This window comes from Ursus arctos, unplaced genomic scaffold, assembly GCF_023065955.2.
Source record: "Ursus arctos isolate Adak ecotype North America unplaced genomic scaffold, UrsArc2.0 scaffold_19, whole genome shotgun sequence".
Classification (NCBI taxonomy): Eukaryota; Metazoa; Chordata; class Mammalia; order Carnivora; family Ursidae; genus Ursus; species Ursus arctos.
In genome coordinates this window covers 53,850,626-53,872,762 of record NW_026622863.1, presented here as the reverse complement: position 1 = coordinate 53,872,762, position 22,137 = coordinate 53,850,626, and the positions used below count along the sequence as shown (strand labels likewise).

Genomic DNA, 22,137 nt, shown 5'->3' with positions numbered 1-22,137 from the left:
CAAGTAACCTCCACTGTGGCCCTCACAGTACCAGGCTCTTTGTGGACAGATGACAGCTTTAAGAAAGACCATTTGGAGCCCAAATCTAAGGGCTGGGGATCCAGGCCAAGGGTCTGTGCGTGTGAGAGGATGTGCTGTGTAGGGCTTCATCGTCTGGGACTGGGCTGTGCACCCCGGGGTGGGGGGTGGCCTGAAGGCAGAAGCGGGAAGCAGATCGGGGCCACTTTCCCCAAGGATTAAGGAGTAGGCCCCCCAGGAGTGAAGTGGACAGAGCCATGGGGCAGGAGTGTACCCTCTTATTTGTGTGAAGCGGAAGCTGCTGGTCTTGGGCAGGGATGCAGTTCCAGAGTCCTGACAGCCTGCGGCTGTTACCTGTTCCTGGCTAGGAACCTGGGTGGTCACACGGTTTCCCCTGCTGGACTGGGAGTGTGAGTGCTCCGTCCCCCAGCCTCCATCCCCTACCTGCTCTCCAGTGCCAGTCACTTCTGCCCCTCGGGATAGGACTCCTATCAGAGTGCTCCCCTGATCACTCCTCATTGCTGCCTCTTGCCTTCCCCTTCCCCCTCATCTTCCCCAGGCAATCCTTGTCTCCCATCTCGGGAAGCTAGAGTAGGTGTTCCGGGTTTCTTGCCCTCTCATCCCTTGCCTGCCTGCCTCCCAGTGTTGAAGAAAACTGGTGATGGCTCATGGGTCGTACCTCCACGTCAGCCACTAGCTGTGTGGCTCTGGGCAAGGAACTGGTCCTCTCTGCCTCTTGTCAGAATTCAGTGGGTTAAGGAGAGCAAAGGGCTGATCAGGGGCTGCACATGGCAAGTGCTCGGTAGGTCTCAGTGTTCGGTCTTCTAGAAGGTAAGCGCTGTGTGTGTGTGTACACATGCACGTGTATGTACTTGTCCCCAGACACCACAAAGGTATCACTCCCACTTTACAGATGGAGTCACTGAGGCTCCCTTGGGGAAAGGGGCCCACTGTCAGTGCTTTGAAACGTTTCCTACGTATCTGCCGTGTGCCAGCCAACGTGCCATGGATTTAGGATCCGGTGTTGAAAAGACCCCTGGTCCCTACCATTCTAGAGACCATGTCCTGAGACAGCAACCTGCTCCCTGTCCCCACACCAGAGCTCTGTGGCCAAGGGCTTCTGCCTCCAGAGGTCCTGTTTGTTTTGGGGCAGGAACCTTGTCTCCGGGGGCTGCCTCTCTTCACCCCAGATCCTGATGCAGATGCCCCTGCCTCCTCCACCAGCTTTCCTCAGTCTGCAGACGTGAATCTGACCTATTTCCTGACAAAACCTCTGTCTTCCTTGGACTTCTGCAGTAACTTCCACCCTTGCCCCACTTGGGTCTGTTCTCGACCCAGATGGAGAGGCATCCTTTTGGAACTAAGTCAAGTAGCTTTAAGCCTGCTAGAACCCTCCCACGGTTCCCATCCCACTCCAAATGAAAGGCAGGCCCTTGGCCATGGCTGCCTAAGCCTGCCTCCACATCACCCGCCTCCACCAGGCAGGTCTGCCTCGGGGCTTTTGTAGTTGCTCTTCCCCTGGAAGGTGCTTTCCAGCAGTGAGACTCAGCTTCACCCTGGTAAGTGTCACCTGAAAGTGAGTTCTTTCCTCACCAGTCCATGAAGAATTGCAGCACTTCCTCCACTCCAGGTTTACTGTTGTCCATAGCACTGATGTCCATCTAATACGTATGTCCTGTGCTGGTGAGCCAGGACTCAGTCCAGGGCCCCAGCATTTGGGAGATGCTCAGTAAGTATTGGAAATGAGGTCTGCTTGCCCGCCTCTTCCTGATGCTGGCAGTTGGGTGGTGTCTGTTCCCTGTCTGCCCTGGAGCCCTCATTGCACGTGGAGTCCTAGTCGCTGGCATCTTCCAGACAAGTATTTGAGCCCTCCCTCCTTGTGTGGCTTCTCTGACTTCAGTCTCTGTGACATGGGCTCAGGCACTGGGCCTCATCAGGGTGGCTGGGCCGGGAGGGCCACACCACGCGTCTGGATGCCACTGGTGTGCTAGAACCAGGAGAAGGGTGGACAGAGGGAGTGGGTCTCTGCCCTGAGTCTCTGTGATGGAGTCCCCAGTGCTGTGTGGATTCAGACACACGGTGTCCCCTCCCCAGACTTCAGCTTCCCATCTCCCCCCTTCTGGGAAAGGGGAGAACTTGGGGGAGGTGTGATTTGCATGGGGCCATCTATTCAAACCTTTTTCTCACGAGTGATGTGGGTTGGCATCAGATAAACAGGGAAAATAAAAAGTAAACCTCAGGGGCACCTGGGTGGCTCAGTTGGTTCAGCGTCTGACTCCTGATTTTGACTCAGCTCACGATCTGGGGGTCGTGAGATCGAGCCCTGCATCAGGCTATGTGCTGGGTATGGAGCCTGCTTGGGATTCTCTCTCTCCCTCTCCCCCCAAACCTCCACCCCCGGCTCCAGTTGCACTGTCTCTCTCTCTCAAAAAAAGTAAGCCTCAAATACCCAGACACATCACAGTAATGCTAAGAGTCAAAGGCAAAGGGAAAATTTGGAAAGCAGCAAGAGAAAAATGACTCACATGCAAGGGAACCCCAAGACTGACAACTTCTCAGCAGAAACAGTGGGGCCAAGAGGCGATGGGGTGACACGTGCTGAGAGAGACCACCCTGCTCCTTCAGCCTGCCACCCACCTCCCCCCATCGGGGCTAGTGACTCAGAGCAGCCACGGGAGTCAGGCTGCCTTGGTCGGGACAGGCTTGCCGGCTCCCAGCTGTGGGCATTTGGGTGGGTCACCTAGTCTCTCGATGCCTCAGTTTCCCCATATGTGAAATAGGATCATTTCAAGGGCTCCACGAAGCAGAGACTGGTTTTGTTTGCTCCTTGTCCCCAGTGCTAGTCCTGGGAATGTTTGCAGAATTGAGTGTAGGGCACACCCTTGGTGGCTCCCACACGGTGTCACTCAGAGCACTGGGGACTCAGGGCTGAGTATTGCTCTGTTCATGGCAGGGGCTGGGCTGGATTGTATTTCCACCTGCACCAGTACAGGAGATAACGCTGGGGCTCTCTATATATTTAAATTTGTTTGCATTTTTTTAAAAGATTTTATGTATTTATTCATTTGACAGAGATAGAGACAGCCAGCAAGAGAGGGAACACAAGCAGGGGGAGTGGGAGAGGAAGAAGCAGCCTCATAGCGGAAGAGCCTGATGTGGGGCTCGATCCCATAACGCCGGGATCATGCCCTGAGCCGAAGGCAGACGCCCAACCGCTGTGCCATCCAGGCGCCCCTAAATTTGTTTGCATTTGTGCTCCCTGGCTGTGCAACCTTGGGCAAATGGCTCAACATCCCTGTACTCTTGTTCCCTCATCTGTGACGTGTGCACAGCAACAGCCCCTACTTCCTGACACTATAGGAGACACAGTGTGCAAAAAGCTTAGGAAAAGGCTCACAAATCTCTGCATGAATGAATGAATGTTTACTATTATAAGTTATTTTGACCAGATGGACTCAAACCATCAGAGATGTCTTTCCAGGTCTGTAACTCTTTGCCTGCAGGCAAAATGATGTTCGGGTTTTCCAGAGCACTTTGAACACCTATGCTAAATCCATGCACCCCGATAGCCCACGTTTCCAAGCTTGCACAAGCGGCCCCGGCCTTCTGTGTGTGTGTGTGAATGTCATGGCATCCTCTGCAGCGTTTCTGAGCCAGGATAACCAGCAATTATGTTGAGCTCCTTTCGTTTCTCCTATAGTCGTTTGCTGGAATAAAATCATCTGTTCTTTGAAAGTCTTTCATTATGAGAATGGCACGTGCATGCGATTTGGAGATGCTCAAATGGAAGGAGAGTATCCAGGGGGAGAGGGGCCCCAGGATCCCAGCCCTTGGTTCTGCAACGTGTTTATCTTTTTTGGAAACTGTTCATAACTATCCACATGCCGTGTGTACATGTGGGGTTCGAGCAGCCTGCTGAGTCAGCCCCTACTATGTGTTCACCCTTGGCCCTGGGCTCTCTTCCAGTAGAACCAGCATATTTGTTTTAGCATCTGCATTTAGTACAGTATTTATGGGAGAGAGGCGGCAGTAGGGAACATTGTAGTGTCATAATTTCCCCCAAAATCAGAACGATTCTTAAAAAAAAAAAAAAAGTTTATTAAGAAAAAATCTAAGATACGGGCTCCTGGGTGGCTCCATCGGTTAAGCACCCACCTTTGGCTCAGGTCGTGATCCCGGGGTCCTGGGATCGAGCCCCGTGTCGGGCTCCCTGCTCAGCAGGGAACCTGCTTCTCCCTCCCCTGCTCTTGCTCTCTCTCTCCCTCTCAAATAAATACAATTCTAAGATGGTTTAGGATTCTCAGACTGGGAAAAGTCCACGTTAGGTAAAGCTCAAAGTGCTAGTGCACACATGGGGGAATGGGTATGCTTGCTGACAGAGCACAGACTGGTACAGACCACGTGGTGAACAACTCGGCAACATCTGCACGAATTACAGACGAAGGTACACTTCGGCACAGTAATGTCACTTCTAAGATTTGCTCTAAAGACCTGTTCCTTGTGTGCCTCATGGCCCACGTCCAGTTTGTTCCAGCCCATTTGTTCCGGCGTCGTTGGTCAATGAGAACGGGACATGTGATAAGAGATCGTGACATGTGTATACGATGGGACGCTAGGCAGCTAAGAGCAGGGAGGTGCTGCTGTGCAGACTTCCAAGACTTTCAGTGTAGTTGACAAAGCAAGGAGCAGGGGCGCCTGGGTGGCTTAGTTGGTTCAGTCAGTTAAGCATCTGACTCGATTTCGGCTAAGGTCATGATCTCAGGGGTGTGAGATCAAGCCCGGCATCCAGGTCCTCAGTCAGCATGGAGTCTGCTTGGGATTCTCTCTCCCTCTGCACCCCCCCCCCAAATAAATAAAATCTGAAAAAAAGAAAAAAAGAAAAAGCAAGGAGCAGTATGCTGTGTACAGGACACTGTGTGCTGTGTGAAAATTAAAGGGGGCGGACTTAACAGAATATGTATTTAAATTTGCTTGCTTTCGTGTAGAATTTCTCTGGAAAAATATACCTGGTAACACTGGTTGTCCATGATAAAGGGAACTGGGTGTTGGGGAGACAGGAATGGGAGGGAGCTGTTTCTTTGCACAAACTTTTTAAAAAATATATTTATTTGTTTGAGATAGAGCAAGAGAGAGAGACAAAGCACAAGCAGGGGGAGTGGCAGACTCCTGGCTGAACAGGGAGCCCGATGCAGGACTTGATCCAGGACTGCGAGATCATGACCTGAGCCGAAGGTGGACGCTTGACAGACTGAGCCACCAAGGTGCCCCCCTTTGTAGAAACTTTTATCTAAAACAAAATAATAAAGAATTGGCTTTTTGAACGAGTAACATTCATGAGGTACCCCAAGCACTCTTTTCCTTGAGGCAACTAGTATTCCCAGGTTCTAACGTGACCTTCCAGAAGCATTAAATTAATATGCAAGCAAGTAGCACATATTCTATTTTATTTTATCTTATTTTAAATTTTATTTATTTGTCAGAGACAGAGAGTGCAAGCAGGGGGAGCGGCAGGCAGAGGGAGAAGCAGACTCCCCACTGAGCATGGAGCCAGGACGCCGGATCATGACCTGAGCCGAAGGCAGATGCTTAACGACTGAGCCACCCAGGGATCCTGACACGTATCCTATTTTATTTTTTATTTTTTTAAAAAGATTTTATTTATTTATTCGATAGAGATAGAGACAGCCAGCGAGAGAGGGAACACAAGCAGGAGGAGTGGGAGAGGAAGAAACAGGCTCATAGCAGAAGAGCCTGATGTGGGGCTCGATCCCACAACGCCGGGATCATGCCCTGAGCCGAAGGCAGACGCCCAACCGCTGTGCCACCCAGGCGCCCCACGTATCCTATTTTAAACAAAAATTTTGGGACACCTTCCCCCACCCGTGCTCTCTCCCTGACAAATAAAATCTTAAAAAATTTTTTTTTTTTAAATCAGGAGAGGCGCCTGGGTGGCTCAGTCGGTTAAGCATCCAACTTTTGTTTTCATCTCAGGTCATGATCTCATGAGTTGTGGGATCGAGATACCCCACCCCTGCTGTGGGGCTCCACGCTCAGTGGGGAGTCAGCCTGGGGATTCTCTATCCCTCTCCCTTTGCCCCTCCCCCTACTCACACTCTTTCTCTCAAATGTTTTTTTTTTTTTTTTATTAAAGATTTTATTTATTTATTTGACAGAGAGAGACAGCCAGCGAGAGAGGGAACACAAGCAGGGGGAGTGGGAGAGGAAGAAGCAGGCTCCCACCAGAGCAGGGAGCCCGATGTGGGGCTCGATCCCACAACGCCAGGATCGCGCCCTGAGCCGAAGGCAGACGTCTAACCGCTGTGCCACCCAGGCGCCCCTCTCTCAAATGTTTTTAAAAAATTAACAGAAATGGTAGTATATCATATGCACTGTTTGCACGTTGTTTTTTGTTCACTTAATGCAGTTTGGGGGTCAGCCCATATTCACACATAATGTTTCTTCATGTTTTAAGAATTCTGCAGTACAGGGGCGCCTGGGTGGCTCAGTCATTAAGTGTCTGCCTCTGGCTCAGGGCCTGATCCCGGGGTCCTGGGATCGAGCCCCACATCGGGCTCCCTGCTCAGAGGGAAGCCTGCTGCTCCCTCTCCCACTCCCCCTGCTTGTGTTCCCTCTCTCGCTGTGTTTCTCTGTCAAATAAAAATCTTAAAAAAAAAAAAAAAAAAAGAATTCTGCAGTACAGGGGTTCCTGGCTGGCTGGCTGGGTTGGTGGAGCGTGCAAGTCTTCATTTCGGGGTGGAGTTCAAACCTTGTGCTGGGTGTAGAGATCACTTAAAAGTAAAAATCTTTAAAAAGGGGCACCTGGGTGGCTCAGTTGGTTAAGCATCTGCCTTCGGCTCAGGTCATGATCCCGAGTCCTGGCTCCATGCTCAGTGGGGAGTCTGCTTCTCCCTCTCCCTCTGCTCCTTCCCCTGCCTGTGTGCGCTCGCTCTCTCTCTCAAATAAATAAATAAATCTTAAATAAAAAATATTTTAAAAGATTCTGAAATACCGTATATATACGTATATACGAAAAAGTACAGTATATATACAGAAAATAATTATAAAGCAAGCACCACCCAAGAAACAGGACTATCAGCTCCTCAGAAGCCCTCCAGGGTTCCTTGTAACCAGATTCCCCAGCTTTATGGAGACATCTTGCTTTTACAGCTCTATCACCTACCTCTCTCTGTTCAGCAGTACGACTTATTTTCAGCTGCTTTGGAATTGTGCACTAAGGCATCCTAATTGAGGGAATCTTTTGTGACTTGCCAGTTTGGCTAATCGTGACGTCTGTGATTCCTCCAAGCTGATCAAAGCAGTGGTGGTTCTATTTTTTGTTCTCGGCATCATTTCTCGAATGTATGACCATGTGTGTACTGATTGTAATTAGGACAAATGGTGAAAGGCTGTGGGATGCGAGCGAGGATGCCAAGGAGTAAGGAGTGCGTGCTCCCACCAGGGACATGGGAAGGTGTCCGTGGCTCTACGACCTTGACAACACTTGGTGTTGTCAGACTTGAACTGTTACGCTTCATGGGAGGGGAGGGCTACCAACTGTGGCTTGCACTGCATCCTCTCGACTATCGAGAATCTCCTCATGTGTTTGGCAGTCGTGTGAATTTCCTTTTTGTCAAGTGTTTTTTTCTTATTGATTTTTAAGGGCTCTTTACATACTTTGGATTAGTCCTTTTTGGTTCTATGTCTTGCAGTTATCTTCTGCCCACTGACTTATCGTCCACCTACTTTACAAAAACGAGTTGATTTAAAAATATTTAAATAAACCTCATGGATATAGTTTACACAGAATTACACCTGTTTTGAGTATAGTTGAAGTTTTGACAAATGTATGCACCTGTGTGACCAGCAGTATAATCGAGATCTGGAATACGCACCTTACCCCAGAAGGCTCCCCGTGCCTGTTTGTCTTCCCCCATCACAGACGGCCAATGCCCTGCTTCCGGCCACTGGAGCAGTAGTGCCTGTCCTGGGAGTTCACCTAAGTGGAACAGGTGTTTTGTACACTTCTGTACATGGCTTCACTTGGCACAGAGTTTTTTCGAGATTCGTCCATGCTGTTTTTGGTGTTAGTATTTTGCTGAGTGGTATTCCCTTCCACGAACTCCGTTTCTTTACTCCCTCATCTGTTGAGCATTTGGGTTGTGTCCATTTTTCGTCCATTACTGAGGAAGCGACTATGAAAGTTCACATACAAGTCTTTACGTAGACATGTTTTCCTTCCTCTTTCCGTTATCCTCTTTTGAGAGGACCATAAAATTTTGTTAATGAACAGTGAGCCAATTTAAAGCCCCTGTGCCTTCAACGGTTTCTGCCAAGACCCACTCTGTTCCTCCCCACTGTACCACTCTGGCTTTGCAGCCTTCACCTCTGGCCCCGATAAGTCTGTGACCTACGAGGACCACCAGCCTGCAGTCAACCAGGATGGGACAGGAAGGGCAGTGGTCTGTGTATACCATGTTGCCCCACGTCTCCTGCCCCTCCCCTGGAGTGTGTGTGTGGGGGGGCAGAACCTGTCCATGTGACAGACTGGTTTTTAGGACAAGGTCACTTGGAGTTTCACAGGAGTGCCTGGGTGGCCTCCCCCAGTCAGCTGAGCCTATCCGAAGGATCTGGCCCCTGAGTGGGGCACCTGAGGTTGAGAGGGGTGGGGAGAGGGGGCTACGGGGGATAACCCACGCAGCTTCCAAGAGTGGAGGACAGCCAGGGGCCCTCCAAGCCCGAGGGACTGAAACCCGCCATCAGCTTGAAGAGCTGGGGACGTGGACTGGCAGTCAGACGCCCTCACTTGGGAAACCAGCAGAGGAGCCAGCTCGCCACACCTGAACCACAGAGCAACAGAAAGGGTTGAATGGGCGTTATTTTAGGCCTGGGATGCAGAAATACACACGGAACATGCTTTGTCATCCTGAGCTGGATCAGGGGCTGAGGTGCCAGCAGGTGGGCCCACACCTGTCACCTGGCTGTCCAGGGCAGGGACCCTGCCAAGCCACACACCTGCTTCAGGAAGGAACAGGGCCAAGTGTGATCAGGAGCAGGCCCAGCTCCCGGGCTTTCAGGCGGGACTTCGGACTCCTGCCCCCACCGCCGTAGCTCGGCCGGCGCTGCAGCCCTGTGCATGCACTTCAAGGGCCAGGGGACCAGTGTGGAGGAGGCAGCGGTTCTGGGGTGTTTGTGAGGCAGAGCAGCTGCTTTTCCAACTTTATTTAGAAAAACAAATCCAGGTCCCAGTGCCCCTGCACCCTCCCCCACCCCAGCCATAATTTAAATAACTTAGAGACAGAGTTGGGGGTTGGGGTGGGGGGGGTAGAGCTGGGAGAAAAACCCACTACAGTCGCCGCAGCGCCCGCTTCTTGTCCGTCTTTTTCTTGGCTGCCAGCTTCTTATCCCGCTCCCCCGCATGCTTCTTGGCCATGGGACCGTCGGCCCCTCCCGCACCCCCAGGGGCCATGGGGTCAGTGGAGGGGGTGGCACCTCCACTGGCCAGGGCCCTGCCAGCCTCGGCGCTCCCACCGCTGGGCCCGCTGGCGCCCCCGTGGATCTCTGTGAGCAGGCGGGCGCGGGCGGCATACTCCTCGTAATTCTCCAAGAGCAGGCGGCCCGCCTCCTCGTTGAGGGCGGACTCGGGGTTAGGGTGGATCAGCAGGCACTTGATGGTCTGTAGGGAGAGGGCCATGGTCAGGGCTGGGCCACCCACAGCCCCCCCGAGCCTCTGGAGTCCAGCCTGAGGGCCTCCACACTGGCTGTTCCCTGTTCTCAACACCATCCCCTGACTCTGGCCCCACTCACACCTGTGTCCTCTCACCTTTGCTCAATGTCACCTGCACAGGCCCAGTGGCCAGTGACTGATGCCTGAACTGGACAGGGAAGGGACTTGCCCACGGTCACTCAGGAAGCAAGGGGGACAATTCAGACACTCACACCTGGGTCTGTTGGATTCCAGAACTTCCTTACAGCAAAACACATAAACCCAGGGTTGTCACTGGATTTACCGGGAATCCCAAACCAGAGCCAGACTCTGGGTGTGTGGATCAGACCCGAGAAAGGCACCAGGACGTAGCTAAAGGGGGACTGGTGCTTAAGGAGTACGCAGAGGGAGGTCTAGGAAGGGAGCCAGTCCCAATACCCCTTCTTGAGCCCTTTAACAGAGGGGCAAACTGAAGCCAAAAGTACACGGACTCCATATAGGTATGGCCGGCAGCCCTGAGGAAGCTGGACGTGGGCCTGGCTGGACCAGCGGTGGCCCCTACACCGTGGTGTCTGTCCCACCTCCACGTTCAGCCACTGTGAAAGAGAGCCTGCAAGGACCAGAACATGCCTGGCCTCCATCAGGTGACAAGACCTTTCTCGCCTGCACACGAGGCCAGTAAGAGCGGCTCCCCTGGCTGCTAAGACATACAGCACACCTGGCCCAGCAAACACCACTGATGCCCATCAGGGACCCAGGACCACAGCCAAATTCTGACCAGTGACCCCACAGCCAGAGGCCCCTCCCGCAGCTCCCACACTGCAGCTCCTCGGGATCACCGGGGACACAGTCACTCTGTGAGCTCATCTCCAGTGTCCCTGGCAGCCACAGCGGACACTCCAGGGAGAGGAGGAGGATGTTTACCTTGGAGCTCAATCCTCCCCAAGTGCCCTGCAGGAAACCCCCTACCATTTGCCCCAGGGCTCATCAGCAATTCCACTGGAAAAAAAAAATTTTTTTTAAAGCAAGCTCTCCGCCCAACATGGGGTTTGAACTCACACCCCGGAAGTCACATGCTCTTCTGACGGAGCCAGCCAGGCGCCCCTCAAAAAATTTCTTAAGCTTTGAGTGGGGTGGGGAGGCAGCAGGTGACCTAAATGCTTTAGTGGCCCGTGGGGATCACGGGTGTCTCCACACTGGCTCAGCTGACACGGCTCTGTGGGGGTGTCAAGCAGCACCCCTGCTCTGCCCCCACTAGATACAATAACACAAAACGTCCCTGGTGGGGCAAATCACTGCTGGTTGAGAAACGAGTTTATGAAAATATTCTAGAACTACAGTGGTGATGGTCACACAAATTTCGTGACTACCGGATAACTATACACTTTAGAATGTTGAATTTTATACCATGAACTATAGCTTGGGAAAAAACCAACACCCCTAACCGAATGCTGACTTGTACCACCAGGAAAGCATCCTATGATACAAACCCATGGCTTGTTCTATAGCAAAGGTACCGAAGGCATGGCGCAGCCTGGACAACCATACTTAGTGTCCTGGCTGAAGCACTGCCAATCCGTCCAGAATTTTCCAGCTGGAAACCTGGATTTTTACACGGAAGCCCCCAATTCCTTCAGGGTTGATTTTCAAACGGACACCGTGCACCATGGCTCAGACATCAGTGGGATGTCCAGGAAGGAGGCGCTTGGGCCACCCCAGAACTCACCAGCAGCACATGCCGGATGCCCAGCTCAGCCGTCCAGTCCCTCTTGAGCACGTTGACACATATCTCACCATTGGCGCCCACATTGGGGTGAAAAATCTTGGTCAGGAAGTAGCCCTTGGGTGGGGAGGCAGGAAAGTCCTTCCCCAGCAGGAGTTTCATACGGAACAGGCCTCCGGCATAAGGGGTCCCCTCTGGAGTAAGGGAGAAGGGGTTCAGTAGGAAGGCTTGGGACTCTCTGGTACTGCAAAAAAACCCCAAAGCCTAGTCTCCAGGCTGGCTATGAGGCGAGTGCCCTGCTGCCTCCTCCACCGAGGCATTCTTGAGAGCATGATGGGGCTAGGTTCCCAGGGGACCCAAATGCCACCCCTGGTGCCTCTTCTCTCGAGTGTCTCAGTCATGTACCCTTCCCAAGAAGGACAGCCACTGCCCTCACTTGTCTTCCTGGAAAACCATCTACTTAGAAGGCCCGCAGGCAACTGATGGGACTGTTCTGTCACTTCCACAGTCTTCCCATCTGCCCATCTCAGTGAATGGTTCTCTTCCCCCAACTTGCTCGTCTCACAAAAAAAGGAGTGGTTCTGGACCCACAGTTGTTCCTCATGTCCCGGTCACCACATCCCTCCGTGGTAGCCTGGGCAGCCGATCTCCTGGTCTCCTCCTGAATCTGACCCCACCTACTAGTCCAGCCAAGCCACTTCACCTCACCCGCGGAACGCCAGTGATCCACGGCCTCCTGACCGCCCCCTCCCCGTCAGCTGAACACTGCAGCCTTCACATCTGCTTGAAATCCACCAATGGCTTCCTTTCTCAACTTCTTCCAGACTCCTACAAGCCCTAAAAGCTTCACCGGTCTCTTCTGTTTCTACCAAGTATCCAGGCCACCTGCCTCAGGACCTGGCCTACCAGGGAGCACTGACTCCCTTACCACTGTCCCACTCCCGACCACCTCCTCCACCACACCCTCGTGGCACCTCGGCTTACTCTGTAGAAACAAGTCACTACATCACTGCACGGTTCCACGTGTGATCACTTGGTTATTACTGTTCCCTCCCGTGACGCTGCGTCTGGCTTGTTCCCTGCCCTGTCCTGGGGACCCCCAGCATGGCAGCAAGAAGTCTGCGGTCATCCGGCCCACCCTCTAGGTCCCAGAGAAGCCCCATCTGACGAACCCCCCTAAGGCGCCCATTAAATGCTGTCTCAGGGATCAGGGTTTTCTCACTACCTACAGGAAAAATACCCATGATAATTGGTTATTGTGGTGCCCTGCCCTGCAAACTGTGAGCACCAAGAGTAAGAGGTGTCTCTGTGGGTCCACCATTGCGTCCCCAGCACCTGGCAGAGCCCAACTTATAATGGGGGCTTCCTGTTCTTGTCCTAGTTCTGCTTTTTTTGGTGTGTTCGTTTGCTTTTAGATTCCACTTATGTATAAGTGAAATCATATGCTATTTGTCTTTCTTTCTGACCTGCTCTTGTACTGAAAAGGAGAAATCCATAAACACACTCCCCCCTCCTTTCAATCCCACACTCACCAGGGCCCTCGATGGTGACCTGCAGGTCAGTGAGGTCTTCCTCATTGGGAAAGACCTTGATGCCATCAGGCGGGTCAGCAGTCAGTGTTGTCACCTCCTTATACACCAGGCGAATGATGTGGGGGGGCAGGTTCTCCACATTGGAGTTCTGGACACAGAGAGAGGAGGGTGAGAAGCTGGAGGGGTCGGGGCCTCCTACAGGATCTAAGGACGCAGTGACCACCCTGGTGTCGACCCTGCAGTCCCAGATCCCCCACCCAGTATGCTTCAAATGGCCGTCCAAAGCTGACCTCCCACTAGAAATAGGGGCGGTCTTCGAAGGGGGCTGCGGATGGGTCCACCTTCGCCAGTAGCATCCAAACTCGCTCATAGTCCGGCATGGTCCCCCATGATTCCGGGTACGCCCGAGGCCTACCCTGGTCCCCTTACCCTACCTAACCTTGGTGAAACCCTCTTCAAAACCCCAGCTCGGGGCTGGAGACGGAGGCGGAGCGTCCTTGCTCCCCGAACACCCACGAGCGAGCCACAAAGCCCCTGAGCCCTCCCCGGGACTCAGCCGGGCCTTTCCCTCCGGGGAACCTGCCGGCCGCTCAGGCTCCGCTCCTGCCCCGCCTCCAGGAAGGCCCGTGAGCCCATTCCAGGCCCGGGACCCCAGGAGGGCCCCCCCACTTCCCCGGGCAGTCCGCGAGAGGCTCCTGAGACCCCGCCTCCTCCTCCGGGGGGCCCTCCGACCGCCCCTCCCAGGCCTGGCCTCCGCGCTCACCATGACTGTGGCCGGCCGGGGGCGGGTCCCCCCGGCCCCCTTCCTGCGCTCTCCGGGCCGCCGGCTGGGGCGGGGGGCCCAACTGCTGCCGCTGCGGCCCTGGAAAGGCCCCGGCGGCCCCGCTCCACTCCCCGCTGCCTCCGATGGCCGCCGCGCAGCGCGCCTAGAACTCCGCCCGCCCCGAGTGCCCGGCCGCACTGAGCTGGTCGCGCGCGCACCGTCACCCCTTTATAGCCACCCGTAGGCCACACCTCCCCGTGGCTCCGGAGGGCCGCGCCTCGACCCGTGACGTCACCGCGCACGGTCCTGGGCGTTCGCGGCGCTCGCTCCCTTCCCGTAAGCTGCGGGAAGAATCAGGAGAAGTTGGGGAGGGGGGCGCGCGGCGGGTTGGCCAATGGGGACGCGCGGGGGTCGTAATGGGGTCCCTGGAGAATGGGGGCGCTGAGAAGGGAGGGTAGAGAGGGAAAAGACGCGAGGGGCAACGCGACCGCTGATTGGGCCGTTTGAATAAGACGCCTCCTTGGCCCGGCGTACGCGCGCGTGCCCTGACGCCCAGGAAATCGCGCACGCGACTAACGGTCGGCAGCGGAGCCTGGGCAGGGCAAGAGTGGGCGGGATTCGGGGGCTTTAAACGGATGATGGAAGGCTGACTGGCCAATAGGAAGGCGCAATTGTAGAATGGCGTCACGAGGCTCGTACGCGCCAGCACTTGGCAGAGAAGGCGGTGCCAGGGGGCGGGGAGGAATGGAGAGTAACCAATGGGGGCCTTGCCTAGTGCGGCCGCGGCCAACGAAATTGGTCGGTTTTGTATATGCAAACGAGGTGTGCGCGGCCTCCAGCGCCCGCTCCTCAGCCCACGGTGGGGGTGGGCGCTGGGAGTCGGCTACGTTTTTCTGTGAGGCGCCATTTTGTGCGGGCAGTATCCCGTGACCCGTGTCGTGCGTCGCGGGGGGCGAAGGAGCTGGCCTCATGGCTTTGAGGGCTAGGCCGCCTGTGGCTTGGGAGCCTGGCGAGGCGTCAGTTACGACGTCGGGTTTCTGTCTCCCCACGTGAGAGATGGACCCTGGGATCCCTGGTGATAAGCAGGAGGGAGGTTGAGGCACGGCCCTGCCTGTGACGGGTCCCCGGCCTCCACCCTGCAGGCCTGCACTGAGGGCGCGGTGTCCCCAGCGGGCCCCCGGTCTCCACCGTGCAGACCTGCAGTTACTGGGTGCGCTGGACTCTGCCCGAGGGAGTGCACAAGGACACTGAAGGAAGGGGTTTCAGCTGCCTCGTGCAGGGCCCCCACGCCCCCACCCACCAGCAGTGACAAGGCTGAGGTGGTAGTCCAACCAGGCCCTACAACAAGAATGCATCCAAAAGACACAGAAAGGAGGATACTGGGTGGTTATTATGTAGCACATATCGTCGTGGGCCAGACAGACATCGTTCTTCCTCCGCATGCCTGGCCGTGGTCCTGGTCGTGGTTGCCCTTGATGCTTCCGACAACCCTGTCCGCTGGATAGTGGTAGGAGTGCGCTCCAGATCTGAGCGCCGGTGCTGTGCAGGCTGGATGCTTTTGGAATAAGCAGAGTGAAAGGGATGAAACCCTTGCTGTCGTGGAGTTTAACACCCTCCTGGGGAAGCCAGACAAGCAAGAATATACTGTCCTGTTGGAAAGTGATAAAGGCTGAAGAAGGGTACATCAGGGCCAGGGGGATAGAAAGGGAGGGAGGGGTGGAGGTGGTGAGCTATGGGAAGGTCTATGAGAAAAGCATTCAGTGAGAGGGAATAGCTGGCACAATGTCCTGGCAAGGGGGTCACACCCGGTGTAGTTTGAGGCACTGCCAGGAAGCTGGCAGGGCTGGGTCAGTGAGCTTGGCGAGTGGAGGAACCGAGGCGACAGAAGTAAGGGGGGAGGCAGGAAGGTCCCAAGTCCAGGCTGCGGTAAGCAGTGTGTTCTTTCTTTTAATCAAGGAGGAGCCGCTGGAGGCTCTGACCGGAACATGACTCCGTCTGACCTCTGGGCAGGAACAGAGGCCAAAGAGGAGGTGATTGCTGTCATGCAGGTGGAGGCGAAGGCACTCAGAGCAGGTTTGTGGCAGTGGGGGTCGGGAGAGGTGATGGGATTCAGCGCAAGTCCACAGGACCTGATGTGGGGGAGAGAGAAGGGTCGCCTATGCCCTGAACAGTCACCTTAGAATGGGGGTCAGCAAACCGAACCCAGGACTCAGTTCTGCAGAGCGGCCTAGCCAACATGCAGTCCAAGGTGGGGGGCGGGGCGGAGTGGGGAGGCTGTGTTCCAGTCACCCTGTGTTTACAGAAGCAGGCGGTGCCTTCGGTAGGTGGGTGTTTACCAACCACTGGAATCCCAATCCCAACATGCACCATCCCTGCTGAAAACTTTGCAAGAGTCCCCTGCCCCACTACATTTGACGAACCCCTGCGCTGCTGTAAGCACACTCTCCCCTGGGCCCCTGGGCTGCCTTTCTGTGGGTCCCCAGTATCAGCCAAGCTGTCTCACTGGAGGACACGTGGCTGTGGGTCCCCTGTACCTGGAGAGCTTTCTCCTCCCTCTTCTTCCTCCTCATGGCCTCAGCTCACCTTATCTTCCCTCACTTCCACTCCCATGCTTGTTCACTTCACCCTCTTTGATCTGGGTCTGTCAGAATTTGTCCTTGCTTGATTGCTTACGTGTTATCACGGTCGCCTCTGAGTAGATGAGCCCCAGGAGAACAGGGACTCTCCTCAGCCCCTAGCAGAGTGCCGGACACATCGAAGGTGTCCATTCATTCAACAGATATTTACTGAGTGCCTTCTGAGTGCTGGGCACCATCCTGGGTGCTTAGGGTACCTCTTTGCTCTGTAGTGGGGAAAGGCAGACATAAAACCGTCCAACAAATAAGTAAAACTTAGGGTAGGTGGAAGGGAGCAAGAACTGTGGAAGAAGAAGTAGATCAGGGAGGAGCTCGGGGTACTAGATGATGCGAGTGCCATGATGAATTTTATAAGCCAGGTGGCTGGGGTAGGCCTCACCAAGCAGGTGTCATGGGAACCCAAGTTTGAAGGAAGGCGGGAAGGGAGCTATGCGCGTGTCCGAGGAAGAGTGTTCCAGGCAGTGGGGACAGCTGGAACATAGGCTCAGCACACTGGAGGGACGGCAGGGAGGCCAGTGTGGCTGGAACAGAATGGGGCGTGGGGGAACGAATCGTGGGTGGTTGGGGTGGGGGTATCACACAGGGCCTTCAAAGCCTTTTCTCTGAGGGAATAGGGAGGCACAGCAGGGTGTTGAGGAGAGGAGTGCCATGGTCTGACTCAGGCTTTCCAGGTCATGTAACTGCGTAACTGAGGGGTGGAGAAGAGGGGGGTGAGGGCAGAGGCAGGGCCTCTGTAATCCTGTGAAGGGAAGGGACGGTGATGGCAGCGAACGATCTGTAAATGGCCAATAAGCATGTGACAAAATGCTCGACATCATCAGCCATCAGGGAATTGCAAATTAAAGCCACAATGAGATCCCACCTCACACCAGCAGGATGGTTATTATGAAAACGTCAGACAACAGCAAGTGTTGGACAGGATGTGGAGAAGTTGGAGCTCTTCCACAGCTGGTGGGAATGGAAGATACTACTGGTGCTTCGGAAAACATCCTTGCAATTCCTCCAACGCTCAAACAGTGAGTTACCGTGTGACCCTGTATTCTGTTCCCCGGTATTACCCCAAAGAAATGAAAACGTAGGTGCACACAAATAGTCATACACAGAGGTTCACACAGCATTACCATGATCACCGAAAGGTGGGAACAACCCAGAAGCTCATTGACTGATGGCGGACAACCCCGCTGTGGTCGAGCCACATGGCCGTAGGAAGGAAGGGAATTCTTACACGGGCTACAAGTTGCGGGAGACTCAGAAGTGTTATGCTGAGGGAAAGCAGCCAGTCACAAAGGACCATGTATTTTATCATTATTTTATTTTATTTTTAAAGATTTTATTTATTAGAGCATGAGCCAGGGTGGTGGCAGAGGGAGGGGGAGAAACAGGCTCCCCGCTGAGCAGGGAGCCCGATGCAGGACTCGATCCCAGGACCCCAGGATCATGAGCCGAAGGTGGGTGCTTAACCGATGGAGCCACCCAGGCACCCCTGGACCACGTATGTTATGATCCCATTGACATGAAAAGTCCAGAATCATCAAATCCATACATACAGAAAGTAGATTAGTGACTGCCTAGCTGGGTGTGGGGATGGGGGACAGGGAGGGGGCAGCTAATGGGTGCAGATTTTCTTTTTTGGATGGTAAAAAGGTCCTAAAATTGTGATGGCTGCACAACTCTCTGAGCAGACTAAAAACCATTGAATCGTGCACTTTAAATTGGCGAGTCGTGTGTATGGGGTGTGAATGGAGGGGGCGCTTGCCTCTGTGGTCCTGAAGGCCAGGCTCCTCAGACCCCGAGGGAGCCAGTGAGGAGTTTTGCTGTGGGGAGGGTGGTGAGCGGGTTTGGTATTTCCATGGAGGCTAGCTCGGCTGCTGTGTAGGCTGGATGGGAGGCTTGGAGTGGAGGCAGGAAATCCAGCAGCAGCTGGCCCTGGAGTGGGCTCGTGTGACGGCTTGGCAGTTGGAGAGAAGGGGACACACATGAGAACTAGTCAGGAGCTGGCCTAGCGACGGCCTTCTGAGTCGGCGTGGGAGACTGGGGAGGGGTGGGGATGGGGTGGCTTTCCTTTGCTCAGTACTGGTGGCCCGGAGACTTAGGCATTGAAGCTCAGGTTGTCCCTTCAGCTTGAGTTCTGGATTCACAAGTTAATCGTCATTTCCCCTGTTCATTTGTGTTAAATTACGAAAGACATAGGTACTTGGGGAGAATTCACGCAGTCATCCAAGTGGGGGAAGGTAATCTGGAGGTGCTGCTCCTGGCCTCCTTCCCCCCACACTCCTACCCCCTCAGTTTACCCCTGTCAGGACCCTGGTGTCTTCCCCACACCTCCTGGAGGTTGACCTAGAGATGTCCGTGTCCTCGTTCCCACACGTGCCCCCTTGTGGGAGTGTGGAGACCAGCTGTTGTGCATTACTCTTCGATAGGAGCACACCGCGGCTTCTAGCATTCTCCGGCCAGCGGGCGTTCACGCCAGGTTCAGTCTGTGGCTCGAAGCTGCGGTGAGCATGCTTGAACGTTTATCTTTGGGCGCAGTTGTGAGCTTCTCTAGAGAAATTCCTAGAAGTGGGATCGTGCAAAGAGCCTGTGTGTTTGCAGTTCTGCCAAGTGGCCCTTGTTTGGATCCCCACCGTCATCAGGACCTGACCCGATCATTCAACAAGTGTTTTGTTTTGTTTTGAGCACCAGCTGTTTGCCAAGCGCTGTTCCAGGTGGTTGGGATGGATCAGTGACCAAGACAGGAAACCAAACAGTGCCTTCCTGGGGCTTTCATTCTAGTGGGGAGAGAGATAGGCAACCCATAAGCACAAAAGCCAGGGTGGTCACCTGTGGTTTGCCCCAGATGCAGGACTTCCAGCTCTAAGCCTGGGAAAGTCTCGGGCTAGTTTGTAAGAAAAGTTGGTAGGATGAAATGATACTAATCACCGGAAAAAATAGAGCAGGGTAAGGAGTATCGGTAATGCTGGGGAGGGAATTTGAGGCAAGGTGGTCAGGGTAGACTTTCATCGAGAAGGCGGCATTCGAGCAAAGATTTAAAGGAAGTGACGGAGCACGTTTTGTGGAAATCTGGAGGAAACCATTCCCGGCAGGGATGCAGCCTGTGTCAGTGTCCTGATGTGGGAATGAGCCCGAACGTCAGCCGTCTTGAAAATACGTGCCGTCTGGGGCAGACACAGGTGCTCTATCTTTCCTGTGCACCTTCTTCCCCCCCCCTTGTGGATGAGCGTCTTTTCGTGCCCAATACCTCCGTCTTCCTGTCTGAGGCCGCCGTCTGTGGCTGCTGGCAGGGCCTCTGCCCTTGGTGGACTTGCTCTCTCTTAGCTCGGGCATCTGCAGGCATGCAGAAGGTGATGAATGAGAGCCGAGTGCCTTTGTGTCCCAGGAGCAGAGTCTGAGCTCTCCTGGGTGGGAGTGGGCTTCCTTGATGGGGGGTCCTGGGATCGAGCCCCACATTGGGCTCCCTGCTCAGTGGCAAGCCTGCTTCTCCCTCTCCCACTCCCCCTGCTTGTGTTCCCTCTCTTGCTGGCTCTGTCAAATAAATAAAATCTTTTTAAAAAAATTTAGAAGGTTCTCACAATCACCCACGAGCACAGTAATAACTGATGCAGGCCGGAGAATCACCCATGGAGGCTTGAGGCAGCAGGTGGAAGTTTGAGGAGGAGCAAGATGGCCAGGCGGTGTCACAGGACCCTCAGGCGGGGTGCTTCCTGTTTACAAAGGTGCTCAGCCAGCCAACGAGGTCAAGGCTGGTATCAGCAGTCCCAGCTGGGCGAGGGCTTGGGCTCCCCGAACACTGATGCACCAAGAGGTCAACATCACTGCTGCGATTCTCCTGCCGGACGTACACAGCCTGGACCTCTCCGCGAGGGAACCTCAGACCCAGGTGCGGGGACTTGTACAGAATAGTGTCAATGTCATGAAAAAGGCAGAGGCCTATTGAGGAGACGTGGTAAGCAGACACCTCGCCCCACGTAGCAGGGGCTGGAAAGCAGTTGCTCTGAAGGACAGTATGCGGACCGTTGGTGAAACTTGAACGTGGACCTTATCAGCGTGAAGTGCTTGGTTTTGATCGTTGTCCTGTGGACGTGTATGAGAATGTCCTTGTTCTTGAGAAGTGTCCTTTTCGGGATAAAGCGTTATGACATATGCAGCTTACTTTCAAATGCCTCTGGAGGGAAAAAAGGATATTTATAGGGAAAGAAAATCCTAAAGCAATGTGTGGAAATAGTGACAATTGGTGAATGGGCAAGGGATATATAGGGGTTTTTGGACGTATTCTTGTCACCATTCTGCAAGCTTGAAATTGTTCCAAAACAGAAAGTTAAAGGAAGCAGGGGAGCAGCACACGCACCCAACATCCGGTGTAGAATTCAGACGCGCGCAAACCCGTCCTGTCCAACAGGTTAAGAAGAGCCGCGCAGGGGCCGAATTTACCGACGCGGGGCAGTGGCAGATGGAGCACGTGTCAGGCCATGGAGGCAGAAATCCTCGTGTCAGATCTGAGCCTTGACTGGCCCCACTAAGGGACAGGGTATGTGGGTCAGATTGCTCCCTTCTCGGTGGAACACAGACGATATAGGGGTCTGGCAAGGAGAGGCCGTGCTGAGTGAAAACGGCGTGCCTGTGAGCCCTGGCCTCCCACCTCAGAGTGGGAAGCTGGTCACCCTGTAGGCCACGCGACGGGACTGGCATCTCCCAGCTCACAGTCACTCCCGGCAGGTGCCCAGCCAGGGGAATGCCAGTCAAAGCTGCACCACTTACATTTACATTCAAACTGATTTTTTTAAATAGTACACTGACACGAGAATCCAGAAGCACATTACAGGAGATGTTGAAGAGCCCCTCGCTGTCCGTCTCCCCCTCTGCAGGCCCCCGGTACCGGCCAGGATAGGCCACGCTATGCTGCAGTAACTAGTAGCCCCAAGGTCCCGGTTGCTAAAGGAACGGGGTTGTGTCTCCCTCACACCACATACCCTTTGAGGCTTGGCCGAAGTCCCCATCTGGCAGCACCTTCACTCCGGGGCCGACAGAACAGGCATTATCTGGAATATTGCCGGTGACCATAGCAGGGGGAAACAGAAGAGCGTGGGGGTCCGTCCACTACTGGCTCTCAGAAGCTTCTACCTGGAAGGTACTTCTGTTCCCACTTCACACGAGTCACAAGGGCACATCTAATTTCCTGTGTACCTAGGAGAATCTGTGCGTGCTCAGATGCACGCCCTGGTCACCTGCCCTCCCTGAACACTCCCGGTCACCTGCAGACAAGGACACCAATGAACAGATGCGAATTCTGAGACTGTGCAGACAACACTCACGTTCACCATCGGGAGCTCTTTACAAGTGAACGGCAGTACTCACATCCCCTCCTGCCCCACCAATCTACGGCCAAGCAGGTACACTTGAGTAGCTGAAATCCAGCCAGTGGGGAACACTACTGAAGGGGATGAGGCTTTCTCCAACACTGATCACATTTCCTCCAGCAAGCCAGGAGCAAGCACCTCCCCGCAAGGCGGGTGTGATGTTAGATTTCGTGTTCCCACTTGCTGGGGCAAACACCAGTCGGGATGTTGCTGTGAGGTATTTTGTAGGTGTGATTTTTTTTTTAGAAGATGTATTTGAGAGAGGGAGACAGTTGGGGAGAGGGGCAGAGGGAGAGAATCTCAAGCTGACTCCCCACTGAGTGCAGAGCCTGATGCAGGACTTGATCTCAAGACCCATGAGATTATGACTTGAGCTGAAATCAACAGTCCAATGCTTGGGGCGCCTGG

At 54.3% G+C, this 22,137-nt stretch overlaps 2 protein-coding genes across 2 annotated transcripts in view; one reads left to right on the top strand and one right to left on the bottom strand.

The window, feature by feature from the left end:
• Positions 1-9,194: 9,194 nt before the first annotated feature.
• Positions 9,195-13,966, bottom strand: UBE2S (ubiquitin conjugating enzyme E2 S). The gene is made up of 4 exons (XM_026488514.4): positions 13,740-13,966; positions 12,977-13,124; positions 11,448-11,638; positions 9,195-9,691 (listed from the first exon to the last, which is right to left on the bottom strand). Exons 1-4 carry the CDS (start codon positions 13,740-13,742, stop codon positions 9,362-9,364), a joined length of 672 nt encoding a protein of 223 aa, XP_026344299.1. The 5' UTR covers positions 13,743-13,966; the 3' UTR covers positions 9,195-9,361.
• A 48-nt stretch (positions 13,967-14,014) lies between these two features.
• Positions 14,015-22,137, top strand: part of ZNF628 (zinc finger protein 628) — a 57,230-nt gene continuing 49,107 nt past the window's right edge. The window contains 3 exon segments of the mRNA XM_057313999.1: positions 14,015-14,075; positions 15,696-15,812; positions 17,248-17,391. The gene's annotated coding sequence lies outside the window, so the exon portion shown is untranslated.